This window comes from Pelophylax lessonae (assembly GCF_965119305.1).
Source record: "Pelophylax lessonae genome assembly, chromosome: 5".
NCBI classification, from domain to species: Eukaryota; Metazoa; Chordata; class Amphibia; order Anura; family Ranidae; genus Pelophylax; species Pelophylax lessonae.
The window spans coordinates 442,164,429-442,179,312 of NC_138772.1; the positions used below are offsets into that span (position 1 = coordinate 442,164,429).

Genomic DNA, 14,884 nt, shown 5'->3' on the forward strand with positions numbered 1-14,884 from the left:
AGGTGCATCACTGGGTGCATCAGGGCATATTTTATTATTGTACTGCTATAATATAATGTTTGGGGGTTCTAAGTAATTTTCTAGCAACAAAAAAAAAATGATTTTAATTTGTGTATACAAGAAGTGTCAGAAATAGGCCTGGTCCTTAAGTAGTTAATAAACACTGCAGCAGCCAGAAATGGGGACACTTTATTGGAGGGAACCTGATTTTACTGTGCAAATATATAAAAGACATTTTGGTCATACTTCAGTTTTAAAACCTACTCCGTTTGCTTAGAGCTGCAGTGGGTGAACTAGCTGGCTGGGCTACTTTATGTATTGGAGGTGGATGGTGCAGCGCACACTTCTTCATGTACTCAGAGCACTACTTGACTGTGTAGGTGTGGTTCAAGAACGTCTTGTCCAGGCAGTGAGCTTGCAGGATCCTTTACAGCTAATTGTCTGTAATGACAAAACAAAACCACAACATTACAAACCTAATTGCACAGCTCAGACTGAAACAATAAACAGACAAAACCCCGATGCCAATGACAAATTGGTATTACACAGATAGCCACAAATTAATCTTTCTCACAATACATGTCAAGATACTTGGGATTCTGGAAGGCACAGTTATTTATTGAATAGAAGTTTATAGACAGGTCTTGGCAAGCAATGACTCATACTTCTTATGTGTGACTAAAAGAATGAGCGTATTGCTTATACCAGGAATCATTCAATATTTTCTTCTTTCATGCATTTCTTATAGTCGCACCTAGTATTGTATACAGAATATCCCAGTGCCCAGTTTCTAGTCAAATGTTATGCAAGGACAGATATTCCATCTTTAAAACTGGTCATTTGGACATTTCCACACTATCTACACTGGAGTCTTTTTTTTTTTTCCATTAATACACTTTTTTTTTTTTTCCTTTTAAATCAATTTTTTTTTTTTTAATGAGCTTTGCACGTGATTTTTTTCAACAAACAACCCATACAAACATTTGGAGCGAATGGTCCCATTACAGCGAAGTATGGTCCAGTAACAAGTGTATACAAAAGACAAAGATATGTAATGTACAGTATGCTGGTTTTTATATTCAAGAATAGTAGGTAGGAATTACCAGTCAAATGTACATAAGGAATTGTCAAAGTCAAAAACATGTAATGGGTGCAAGAAACAATAAAGTAAGCACATTTTAATAATATAAAACCCCAAACTAATATATATTTTCTGAAAGCAGAGACCCCGTAGAATACAATGGTGTCAGTTGCAATTCCTTATATCACACAGTACTTCCGCTACTGTTTACCAAATCTATATTTTCAGTAGAACAAACAAGCAAATTAATTTTACTGCACACCAACAAAATATAATATCCAAATTGTTGGGAAAAATGTAAAATACGAGGTTGTTTCAACTTAACAGTGAATGATGGCCCTAATCAGAGCCATCTTACCGAATGGGCACGCCCCAGCCAAGCATTAGTCCCAATTCCCGTGTGCATCTCGCTGCCGAACTTAGCAGGTGACAAGCGCCTGTTGGCCCTTAGCTGCTGTCAGGCCACTTGGGCCATGGAGGGGGAGTCCATAACTGCAGGAATGCCTGTTCTCCTCTACGGGAACAGGCACACACAGGACAATCGAGTCTGACTCCCATCCGTGTGTTTTTTCACCGGACCCAGCCGCAGATCTTGGAAGCTGTCATTAGCCTGGCACTGCTGTACCAACAAATATCGCCTTACCGATAATTTGCATTTTTATTCTCATGGGTGATTGTGTAGGCAGGGCCCAAGTGCACTGCATTGCCAGGGGCCCTTTAATACTCTTAAGATGGCACTGGCCCTAATATGATTGCCCTTACTCTGGCGTGCATGGCAATACTTTTAATATGTGTCGTTTTTGTATCCATGCACCCAAAGCGGACATATGAATGTGTACATCAGGGGGGGGGTTTAAAAAAATGTGTTTGTTTTTTTTAGTTATTTTATTAAACATATACACACGCATATACTGTATATATGTGTATATATATATATATATATATATATATATAGTGCCTTGCGAAAGTATTCGGCCCTCTTGAACTTTGCGACCTTTTGCCACATTTCAGGCTTCAAACATAAAGATATAAAACTGTAATTTTTTGTGAAGAATCAACAAGTGGGATACAATCATGAAGTGGAACGAAATTTATTGGATCTTTCAAACTTTTTTAACAAATAAAAAACTGAAAAATTGGGCGTGCAAAATGATTCAGCCCCCTTAAGTTAATACTTTGTAGCGCCACCTTTTACTGCGATTACAGCTGTAAGTTGCTTGGGGTATGTCTCTATCAGTTTCGAGAGACTGAAATTTTTGCCCATTCCTCCTTGCAAAACAGCTCGAGCTCAGTGAGGTTGGATGGAGAGCGTTTGTGAACAGCAGTTTTCAGTTCTTTCCACAGATTCTCGATTGGATTCGGGTCTGGACTTTGACTTGGCCATTCAAACACCTGGATATGTTTATTTGTGAACCATTCCATTGTAGATTTTGCTTTATGTTTTGGATCATTGTCTTGTTGGAAGACAAATCTCCGTCCCGGTCTCAGGTCTTTTGCAGACTCCATCAGGTTTTCTTCCAGAATGGTCCTGTATTTGGCTCCATCCATCTTCCCATCAATTTTAACCATCTTCCCTGTCCCTGCTGAAGAAAACCAGGCCCAAACCATGATGCTGCCATCACCATGTTTGACAGTGGAGATGGTGTGTTCAGGGTGATGAGCTGTGTTGCTTTTACGCCAAACATAACCTTTTGCATTGTTGCCAAAAAGTTTGATTTTGGTTTCATCTGACCAGAGCACCTTTTTCCACATGCTTGGTGTGTCTCCCAGGTGGCTTGTGGCAAACTATAAACGACACTTTTTATGGATATCTTTAAGAAATGGCTTTCTTCTTGCCACTCTTCCATAAAGGCCAGATTTGTGCAGTATACGACTGATTGTTGTCCTATGGACAGAGTCTCCCACCTCAGCTGTAGATCTCTGCAGTTCATCCAGAGTGATCATGGGCCTCTTGGCTGCATTTCTGATCAGTCTTTTCCTTGTATGAGCTGAAAGTTTAGAGGGACGGCCAGGTCTTCGTAGATTTGCAGTGGTCTGATACTCCTTCCATTTCAATATTATCGCTTGCACAGTGCTCCTTGGGATGTTTAAAGCTTGGGAAATCTTTTTGTATCCAAATCCGGCTTTAAACTTCTCCACAACAGTATCTCGGACCTGCCTGGTGCGTTCCTTGTTCTTCACGATGCTCTCTGCGCTTTAAACTGACCTCTGAGACTATCACAGCGCAGGTTCATTTATACGGAGACTTGATTACACACAGGGGCATTCTATTTATCATCATTAGTCATTTAGGTCAACATTGGATCATTCAGAGATCCTCACTGAACTTCTGGAGAGAGTTTGCTGCACTGAAAGTAAAGGGGCTGAATCATTTTGCACGCCCAATTTTTCAGTTTTTTATTTGTTAAAGTTTGAAACATCCAATACATTTTGTTCCACTCCATGATTGTGTCCCACTTGTTGTTGATTCTTCACAAAAAATTACAGTTTTATATCTTTATGTTTGAAGCCTGAAATGTGGCAAAAGGTCGCAAAGTTCAAGGGGGCCGAATACTTTCGCAAGGCACTGTATATATATACATAAACATATATTATGCACACACACATACATATATTTTATCGTTATCATAAAAAAAAAAAAAAACTTTTTGGGGAACTTATATTTAATGTATGTATTTTTGGTACCCATGCACCCAAAGCAGACATATGAATGTTTACATCAGGGTTTTTTTTTTAAAAATGTATTTGTTTTTTTTTGTTATTTTATTAAAAATATACACACACATACATATATATATATATATATATATATATATATATATATATATATATATATATATATACACACACACACATATATTATACACACACACACACACACACATACATAGACTTTATCGTTATCATAAAAAAAAACTTTTTGGGGAACTTCTATGTAATCTTTGGCACAGGCAGTTTGCACGTCAAAAAAAGTTCTTATGCCAGCCATACTTATACTGCTTGTTTCATAATAAAAGCATTTAGTCTGGTTTTTCATTCAAATCTAATCTGTTTTGTTTTAGATCCTTGTACTAGGGCTCAATCACTCATATCTAAATTTATGTTAAGAAAATAAAGCAGCTAATGCAATCTGAAAGTAACTGATTACTATGAATGAAGTCTGACTGCTTTGATAATGTAAAATATAACATAGAATGCATTAGTTATGCATAGACATCGTACAGCTCTATTACCTATATGATGCCTGTAACAGAAAACTCCAGCAGCAAAACATTTTCGTTTTAGACTGGGAATCCTAATGAGTAAATATAGCAACTAGACGGCAACATTTTGAAGCTAAATGAATGCTAAATTATGCAATGTCAGATTTATGAAGAATTACCTGTAGTAAGGATCAAAAAAACTGACTGGTTTCATTAACACTATTAATATATATAATTAGGCCACATTTGCCAAAACACTGCATTATTGTTTCTTATAAAACACATTTACAGAGTGTATTTATACAAAACCTTTTCAATTAATATCAGATGAGAAATGGGCTTTAGAAAAATGTCTTGGGGTTAATCTGAATGTAGTTGCATTCAGGCTGTGTGTGTGAACTGCAGAGGGTGATGTTCTGAGTAGTAAATAAGAGATATTACAAAGTATAAAGTATCAAAACGGAAAAAAAAAAAAAAAAAAACAACACACCACCACACACACCCCATGGTACGTATACATTTAAAAAAAAAAAAAAATGATATACATATATCACTGTCCCCGTAGGGCTTGCTGTATGATGACTTGTTGTGCCTCCTCTGATTACAAGCACACAGTCACTAAGGTACAGTTCACACATTCATCCTTACTCCCAATGGCTCGTTGCTCAATAAACAGTCCAGGGGTTTTTGGTTTTGGTGTCTATTTTGGAACTTGGATGGGAGGGGGGAATAGTGGGATACCCCAACTTTAACTATGCACAATGGATAAGGACAACTCTCACTTGGCCTCACCAGGTTGCTTGTGGAAGCAGCTGCACTGCTTGAACCGTACTGTCACATGTATGGAAAGGGTTAAGTCTCCTTGCTCTTTTCTCTCCAGCATTAGACTTGGTGAACTACATTCTCTTCAGGATACTCACTAGCATCCCCTTTACTGACACCCATCCACTGACTCTTCTAGCTGCAGGGGTGGCCCCCCTCAGGTCAGGACCCTTGACACAGATCTGTAGTCACTGTACTGCAGAATCAGATCCTCCAGTGTCTCCCCTTTCAGTCAGCTTCACAGGACCTCTGGGTTCAGTTCCTCTCTAGCTCTCTCTGGGCCCTCAGGTCGACTACCTGAGGCTGCATGCCACCTCTACAGAGGAGGGGGCAGTTGCCCCTCCCTCTGGGACTCCTCTATCCAGACGAAAGACCCAGAGCACATGTGCTCTGGGCATTTATACAGTATCCCAGCATGGACCGAGGCCCTTTTCCTCTGCCAAATCACCAGGGCTGTTCTAAATGACTATACTCTCTCTCTAGCACCTACCTAGGAGGATAATGGCAGTCAGGGTGCCATTGTCTAGCCTGTAGAAGTCTGCGCGTCCCTCCAAGGATTTGCCTCCCCAGACCATCACTGACCCATTACCAGACCTGTCATGCTGAATGATGTTACAGGTAGCATAACGTCCTCCATGGCTTCTCCAGACCCTTTCACATCTGTCACATGTGCTCAAGGTGAACCTGCTCTCATCTGTAAAAAAGCACAGGGCACCATTTGTGGACCTGCCAATTTTGGGGTTCAATGGGAAAGGACAATCAAGCTCCACTGTGCCAGGCAGTGAGCACAGGGCCCACTAGAGGACATCGGGCCCTCAGGCCACCCTCATGAAATCTGTTTCTGATTGTTTGTAAAGTACCATTTCAGTCTTGCAGATGACACCAAACTATGCAGTGGAAAAACTTCCTTACAGGATGTCTTCAACTTATAAGCTGACCTCAATGCACTGTCTAATTGGGCAAATATGTGGCAAATAAGGTTTAATGTTGATAAATGTAAAGTTATGCACTTGGGGGCTAGGAATATGCATGCATCATACAGTACATACTAGGGGGGGGGGGGGTACAACTAGGGGAATCCATAGCGGGGAAGGATTTGGGTGTTTTGGTATATCATAAGCTTAATAATAGCATGCAATGCCAAGCTGCTGTTTCCAAAGCAAGCAAAGTCCTTTCTTGGATTAAGAGAGGTATGGAGTCCAGAGAGAGAGATATCATTTGCCCCTGTACAAATCATTAGTAAGACCTCACCTGGAATATGCAATTCATTTTTGGTCACCAGTTCTCCAAAATAATAATCAGGGAACTGTAGAAAGAGCAGAGAAGGACAACCTGATAAGAGGCATCAAGGAGCTCAGCTATGAGGAAAGATTAGAGGAACTGAATTTATTCTCTCTTGAGAAGAGGAGATTAAGGGAGGTATAATCAACCTGAACAAATAGATATGGGGTCCATATTGTGAACTTGGTGTTGAATTATTCACTTTAAGGTCATCACAGAGGACAAGAGGGCATTCTTTACGTCTCGAAGAAAAGAGATTTTGCCCTTAAATACAGAAAGGTTTCTTCACAGTAAGAACTGTGAAAATGTGGAAAAAACTCCATCCAGAGGTGGCTATGGCCAGCTCAGTAGATTGCTTTAAAAAAGGCCTGGATTCTTTCCTAAGTGTACATTACATAACTGGGTACTAACATTTAAAAGGTAAAGTTGATCCAGGGATTATCTGATTGCCGCTCGGGGGATCAGAAAGGAATTTTTTCCACTGCTGTATCAAATTGGATCATGCTTTGCTGGAGTTTTTCGCCTTCCTCTGGATCAACTGTGGGTATAGGATTGTGTATATGGGCTCGTATGGTTGTGTTTTCTTTTTTGTTTTTTATTGATTGAGCTGGATGGACTTGTGTCTTTTTTCAACCTGACTAACTAGGTAACTATGTTTGGTCAGAGACATTCACACCAGTGGCCTGCAGGTGCAGGAACTTGACTGCCCTGCACAGAGTTCTGACCTCAACCCAAAAGAACATTAGAGCGGAGACTGCGAGCAAGGCCTTCTCGTCCAACATCAGTGCCTGACCTCACAAATTCTCTTCTGGAAGAATGCTCAAACATTCCTATAGACACACTCCTAACTCTTGTGGACAGCCTTCCCAGAAGAAGCTGTTATAGCTGCAAAGGGTAGGCCAACTCAATATTGAACCCTACAGACGAAGACTGGGATGCCATTAAAGTTCATGTGCGCATAAAGGCAGGCGTCCAAATTTTTTTGACATTATAGTGTGTGTATATATATACAAACCCGATTCCAAAAAAGTTGGGACACTGTACAAATTGTAGAACCAAACAGAATGCAATGATGTGGAAGTTTCAAATTTCAATATTTTATTCAGAATACAACTTAGATGACATATCAGATGTTTAAACTGAGAAAATTTATCATTTTAAGGGAAAAATAAGTTGATTTTAAATTTCATGGCATCAACACATCTCAAAAAAGTTGGGACAAGGCCATCTTTACCTGTTAGGGTGCTGGTGGTAACCTGGCGACAGAGATAGGCCCCGATGTCCGCTAGAGGGCGGAGCTTGGACGGAACCCCCAAGGTAAGTGACACAGGCTAGCCTGAGGTGCGGAGTCTAAGTATCCACCGGTTTTCGCCAGGGCCTCTAGTGGTGAGGATGGACTTCACTGCGTGTGGATACCAGGTCGTGATCCTCAGGGTCGCCCCACCAAGGGAGAACCGATCAAGGTCCGAAGGCAGGTAAACAGACAAGGGAGATCCGAGAGAATGGTCAAACAAGCCGGGGTCAGGACGGGCAGCAGACGAGCGGAGTCAGGAACAAGCCAAAAGGTCAACAGGAAATCAGCAGCAAACAGGTCACAGGTTCAGGAACAATGGCAGGAGCTGAAGACAAGACAGCACTGAACCTGTGTGCTGATCCAGCTTAAATAGTGATCTTCCTTGATGAGAGGGGTGGAGCCGGAATAGCCTGTGAGTCTTAAATCATCCTCTGCCAGAGCCTTCCTGACAGGTTCCTAACATTACCACTGTGTGGCACCCCCTCTTCTTTCTATAACAGTCTGCAAACATCTGGGACTGAGGAGACAAGTTGCTCAAGTTTAGGAATGTGAATGTTGTCCCATTCTTGTCTAATACAGGCTTATAGTTGCTTAACTGTCTTAGGTCTTCTTTGTCACATCTTCCTCTTTATGATGCGCCAAATGTTTTCTACAGGTGAAAGATCTGGACGGCAGGCTGGCCATTTCGGTACCCGGATCCTTCTTCTACGCAGCCATGATGTTGTAATTGATGCAGTATGTGGTCTGGCATTGTCATGTTGGAAAATGCAAGGTCTTCCCTGAAAGAGACGACGTCTGGATGGGAGCATATGTTGTTCTAGAACTTGGATATACCTTTCAGCATTGATGGTGCCTTTCCAGATGTGTAAGCTGCCCATTCCACACGCACTCATGCAACCCCATACCATCAGAGATGCAGGCTTCTGAACTGAGCGCTGATAACAACTTGGGTTGTCCTTGTCCTCTTTAGTCCGGATGACATGGCGTCCCAGTTTTCCAAAAAGAACTTCACATTTTGATTTGTCTGACCACAGAACAGTTTTCCACTTTGCTACAGTCCATTTTAAATGAGCCTTGGCCCATAGAAAACGCCTGCGCTCCTGGATCATGTTTAGCTATGGCTTCTTTTTTGGCCTATAGAGTTTTAGCCGGCAACGGCGAATGGCACGGTGGATTGTGTTCCCCAACAATGTTGTCTGGAAGTATTCCTGAGCCCATGTTGTGATTTCCATTACAGTAACATTCCTGTATGTGATGCAGTGCCGTCTAAGGGCCCGAAGATCACTGGCATCCAGTATGGTTTTCCGGCCATGGCCCTTATGCACAGAGATTCTTCCAGATTCTCTGAATCTTTGGATGATATTATGCACTGTAGATGATGATAACTTCAAACTCTGCAATTTTTCTCTGAGAAACTCCTTTCTGATATTGCTCCACTATTTTTCGCCACAGCATTGGGGGAATTGGTGATCCTCTGCCCATCTTGACTTCAGAGAGACACTGCCACTCTGAGAGGCTCTTTTTATACCCAATCATGTTGCCAACTGACCTAATAAGTTGCAAATTGGTCCTCCAGCTGTTCCTTATATGTACATTTACATTTTTCGGCCTCTTATTGCTACCTGTCCCAACTTTTTTGGAATGTGTAGCGCTCATGAAATCCAAAATGAGCCAATATTTGGCATGACATTTCAAAATGTCTCACTTTCAACATTTGATATTATATTGTGAATAAAATATGTTTATGAGATTTGTAAATTACTCCATTTCTTTTTTACACACAATTTGTACAGTGTTCCAACTTTTTTGGAATTGGGTTTGTATATATATATATATATATATATATATATACATACATATATATATATTTCTGTACAAAACTCTTAGGCAGGTGTGACGAAATGCTGTAAATTCAGAATGCTACCTTGTGCCTTGTTGGTGTGCTCAGTCTTGGCATGGTGTATGACCTGTGACATGAAACTGTCTTCCACAACCTCACTTTAGTAGCAGAGTTTGGATGTTCCTCACCCAATTTTAAGCCCCCTACATACAGTAGCTGTTTCTGCAATCTACATATGAAATTATACCAAGCAGGTGCTAATCATCAATTAGTTAATCATACACCTGACTGTAATCCTGCAAAATCTCAGACCTTGTGCAAGTTTACAAAGTGTGCAAGTATTGATACTGGTTTGAAGCCAACACTTAAAATATATATTTTTGAAAACATTCTTACTTTACAGCATTTCTTCACACCTGCCTAAAACATTTGCACAGTAATATACTATATGTATTATTTATAAAATGTATTTATTACTATAAACTCCAAATGTTGACAAAGGCGGGCAGCGCCACACCGATATGTCTACCTGAATACATTACACTTTTGAATATCTCTGTTGCCAAATCCCTTGGAGTTCATCTACTTACAGATTATGATTGTGCATACTTTTTATGGACTGCACCCAAACAATCACTCTTGTTAGAGAGTGCAGTGGCCACTTCTTTCTTAGATCATAAGGACTGTACTTTCAGAGAGACATCTTGATAGCTGTGCATAGCTAAGATATCTGTTTTTTAGCAACATTTTGAATACAGATCTTAATGAGGACCAGGGCTGGCCCAAGTCATTGTGTTGCCTGGGTCCAAGAATGAAATGCTGCCCCCCACCCCAAAAAAAAAAAAAAGCACACCAAAAGGTCCCCACATCCATCCATGATTATTAAAACTAAAATTACATTTATCAGGAAGTCAGATTTACGCAGATGCAGTGTGTGAGGAGAGGAGAGAGAGAGACACCGCAGCAGCGTGAGCTGAACCGGCAATGACGCCGGTTTGTTGAAAAGGGATCGCTCCATCATTGGACGGAGCGATCACGCAGTAAAGGGCCGCGTGATCACTTGTCAACAAACCGGCGTCATTTCTGGTCCAGCTCACGCTGCTGCGGTGTCTCTCTCTCTCTCCTCTCGTGCTGCATTGGTGGTAAAGGGCCGCTGTCATTGCCCTTTACCCGGATCCGTGATGCCCTAGGTCCTGCAGACCCAGCCATCACAGACACTTCCACGTGTGTAAACGGGGGGCCGCTATATGATGGCCTCCCAGAACTAGCCGGCTGCGCTGTAGCCATCAATCGGCTATAGCGCAGCTGGCAAGTGGGAAGGACTTGCCCTGAGGAGCTAAGTAAACACATTAAAAAGACCAACAAATTAAACCAGCCACTTACATTATTACCTATATTTATTAGAACTCATTTACCAGCTGGCAAAGTGGTGTGCCCGAGCCTTCTTGCAGCACTTGTGGTAAATAAGCGGGTACTTGAGCTGAGGGCTGTGCTATATGCTGCCTAGAAACCTGCTCTGCTCTCTAACTCATGCGCCACTCTGGCTCTGCCCCACAAGCCATGCCCACAGCCCGCCCACCCACGCTGCTCCAAACCAATGCCTTAGCTGCTTGTCCCGCTCGGCTGCTCCCCAGCTAGCAGCATAGTGGGAGATAAACTGCGGAGCCGAGACAGAGATGGTGCTGCAGCCGGACCAATGTATTTTGTACATTCCCATCCGCAACAACACTGACTAGTTTATTGTTACCCGGTTACAGGCAATTTAGCTTTTTTTTCTCCTACACTGGCTGCCTTTCTAGTGGGATGTAGAGGTGGCGGCCGCCCCTGCTCAACTGCCGCCTGCATTCAATGGACCCACTGGGACCCATTGTAGGGTCGGCCCTGATGAGGACCCCTTTGCAGTGAATTGTCCCACCTACATTCACCTCTCGTGAATTATAAACTGATTACCACTATGCAAACCTATTTTTCCCATTCCTGCTCCAGCTGTAGTAGGTAGGTGAAGCTGTACCTTCCAAAGTGCTCCCCTTTGCCTGCCACCAAATTATCACATCGGACCCACTTTGATGCATCAGTGTGATAAAGTCACTTCAGCCCAGCTGAACAGCTTGCCAGTTGAACGCACACGTCCTAATCATTAGAGCAGGCAATGTGCCAGCTCTGTGGCATTACAGGATTAAGCAGTAGTTAGACAAGCACTCATTTTGGGATCTGGGGGGATTGTAAAAATAAGTAAATGTATTTAAAGGGTAGTGGTGAGTAATTCTGGAACTGTCGGTTTCTCTTTAAGCTGCTTGCCATGTTCTCTTTCAGCAGAAGGCTGCATAAAATCAGAAACTACTTAACACTCTATGTTGGAAAAAAATGCAGATAATTATTCAAATAACTATCCAGAGTGATTTTAGTATTACATTGTAATGTTAATCAGCACTCTTAATGACTCATGGAAACATGTTTCTTTACTTTGTTAACTGCTACATATCATAACACTCGTTTTTGATGACACAGCCTCTTTAAAAGGGGAAACATTGGTATACGACAATTTTTTCCTACCATTTAAAAATCTTAAAGTTATCTTATAGTCAAGCAATTTACATTACAGTATTTACTGTACAGGTTCTTATCAAGCAGTAAACAAGCTTTGAAACAAGCCCCCTACCAACCACTGTGGTCGCAGACACTGTGGAGCAATTCATCCTTGAAGGAGTAATAAACCCTCAATATTTTTTAGCTTAAAGGGGAAGTCCCCCCTAACACTAAAACCTCTACATCTACAGATAGCCATGATCTAAGACTAACGTATCTAGTCATGTAAAGAAGAAATAACTATACATACCATTTCTGAAGCCGCTCCGGTCCCACACTAAGCTGTCAGCGGCGGCTTCTCTGTGGAGGCGGTTGCAGAGGAGGCAGCCGTCAAGGAAGCCCCATAGTAGCTCTATGGGTGATGTCACTTCCAATTCATTTCACAGTAGTTGTCGGCTGTCTCCTCTACACAGCTTCGACAGCTGGAGACTGGACCGGATCGGCTTCAAAAAAAGATATGTAGAGCAATTTCTTCTTTACAGGGCTATATAGGTTAGTCTTAGATTGTGGATGCCTGTAGATGTCGCAATTTTAGTGTTAGGGTGGACTTCCCCTTTAACCACTTGCTGACTGCTTATCGCATATATACTGCGGCAGTGTGGCTCTCCCAGGCAAACCAACGTAGGGATACGTCGGTTGCTTGGTGGCAGCTAGGGGGCGAGCGCACGGCGCTGCCGGCGCACTCCCGCCCCCAGTCGGCAGCGGGGAAGCCAATGCACAGTTTAGGCAGCTCTGATTGCCACCTGACACCCGTGATCATTCCCCACTGAGAGAGAAGAACGGTCAACTGGTGTAAACACAGCTGACCGTTCTCTCTGAAATGACCATAGAGCCCCTGTGATTCTTCTATATAGGGTCACATGTCTCTATGGTCATTTTAGAAGCTACACCCCCCACCGTTAGAATCACTCCCCTAGGCTCACATTTAACCCCTTGATCACCCACAGGGTTAACCCCTTCCCTGCCAGTGTCATTATTACAGTAACAGTACATATCTTTAGCACTGATTACTGTAGTAATGTCACTGGTCCCCCCAAAAGTGTCAAAAATGTCAGTTAGGGGTCCGATCTGTCCGCCGCAATGTCGCATTCCTGAAAAAAATCGCAGATCGCCGGCATTACTAGTAAAAAAAAAAATAAATAAATAAAAATGACATAAATATTTCCTGTAGTTAGTAGACGCAATAACCTTTGCGCAAACCAATCAAAATGTGCTTATTGCGATTTTTTTTTTACCAAAAATATGTAGCAGAAAACAAATTGGCCTAAAATGTTAAAAAAATTGATTTTTATATATATTTTTTGGGAATGTTATATAGCAGAATTTGAAAAATATTGTTTTTTTTTCAGAATTGTTGCTTTTTTTTTGTTTATAGCATAAAAAAATATAAATCGCACAGGTGATCAAATACCACCAAAAGAAAGCTGTATTTGTGGGGGAAAAAACGGAATTTTTGTAAAATCTTACCTGTAAAATTCCTTTCTCTGAGCCCTCCGACAGTCGCCGCCTCTCCATATTCGTCACAATGGGGTAATTGACCTTTGCTCCGTAGGAGTAGCTAGGCAACAGAATATGTCAATATTAAAGCTTTTAGCATATCCCACCCCCAGGGGGTGGTCCCCTCAGTCAATACCCTCCTGCTTCCTGTATCCATACCTCAGTTTCAGTAGAAAAGCAGTAGAGTACATAAACAAACCCCAAAAGAGGGGCGGGGGCGGCGACTGTCGGAGGACTCAGAGAAAGGAATTTTACAGGTAAGATTTTACAAAAATTCTGTTTTATCTTACGTCCTCCGACAGTCGCCGCCTCTCCATATTCGTCACAATGGGGACGTTCCAAAGCAGTGCATACATGAGGGGTGGGAAACGCAGCCGCGCCTAAGGCAACGCAGGACCCACATCAGAGAAAGGAACCTTACCAAAGGAAGGAAACCAGCTGGGCAGCATGAAAAAAACTTTGCTCAACAGGAGCAACAACCCAGGAAGAACAAATAACCTAGGGATAAAAACATCCCAAACAGCCAAGGGCCCAAAAATAAGGGACCCTAAGGTACTGCCGCACTAAGAACCTTGCGGCCAAAGGAAGCATCTGCCGATGCCTGAACATCCACTTTGTAGAACTTTGAGAAGGTGTGAACGGACGACCAAGTCGCCGCCTTACACACCTGGGCCACAGAAGCCCGATGATGACAGGCCCAAGACGTACTCAGAGATCTGGTTGAGTGCGCCTTCACAGGCATAGGGGGAACTTTTCCCTTCAAAACATATGCCTGCTCAATAGTCCGTCTGATCCATTTGGCGACGGTAGAAGCCGACGCCGCCAAGCCCTTCCGAGGTCCCTCAGGAAGGACAAAGAGAGAATCCGTCTTGCGAAAAGATTTAGTCGCTGACAGGTAAACCCTGATCGCCCGAACAACATCCAAGGAATGTAAAGCCACCTCCTTCGGATGCTTGGGCTTCGCGCAAAGTGAAGGCAAGACAATGTCCTCATTGAGGTGAAATTCCGAGATCCTTTTCGGAAGAAAAGAAGGATTAGCTCGCAAGACCACCTTATCCAAGTGAAGCACCAGATACGGAGACCTGCAGGACAAGGCTGCCAGCTCCGACACTCTGCGAGCCGAAGTGATCGCCACCAAAAAAGCGACCTTCTTAGACAACATAAGAAATGAGATCTCCCTGATCTTTTCAAAGGGAGCATGTTGCAACACGGACAGAACGAGGTTCAAGTCCCCTCCGAGGAGGGACCAGGTGTCGCACCCCTTGAACAAAGGTGCCAAC

The 14,884-nt window shown here is 42.5% G+C and overlaps 1 protein-coding gene across 3 annotated transcripts in view; it reads right to left on the reverse strand.

Moving 5' to 3' along the window:
* Positions 1 to 207: 207 nt before the first annotated feature.
* Positions 208 to 14,884, reverse strand: part of PPP1R42 (protein phosphatase 1 regulatory subunit 42) — a 62,349-nt gene continuing 47,672 nt past the window's right edge. For all 3 annotated transcript variants that reach the window (XM_082259537.1, XM_082259538.1, XM_082259536.1), the window contains one exon: positions 208 to 441. In XM_082259537.1, the coding sequence (XP_082115663.1) occupies positions 357 to 441 (85 nt within the window). In that variant the 3' untranslated portion in view covers positions 208 to 356. The remainder of the gene's footprint in view (positions 442 to 14,884) is intronic.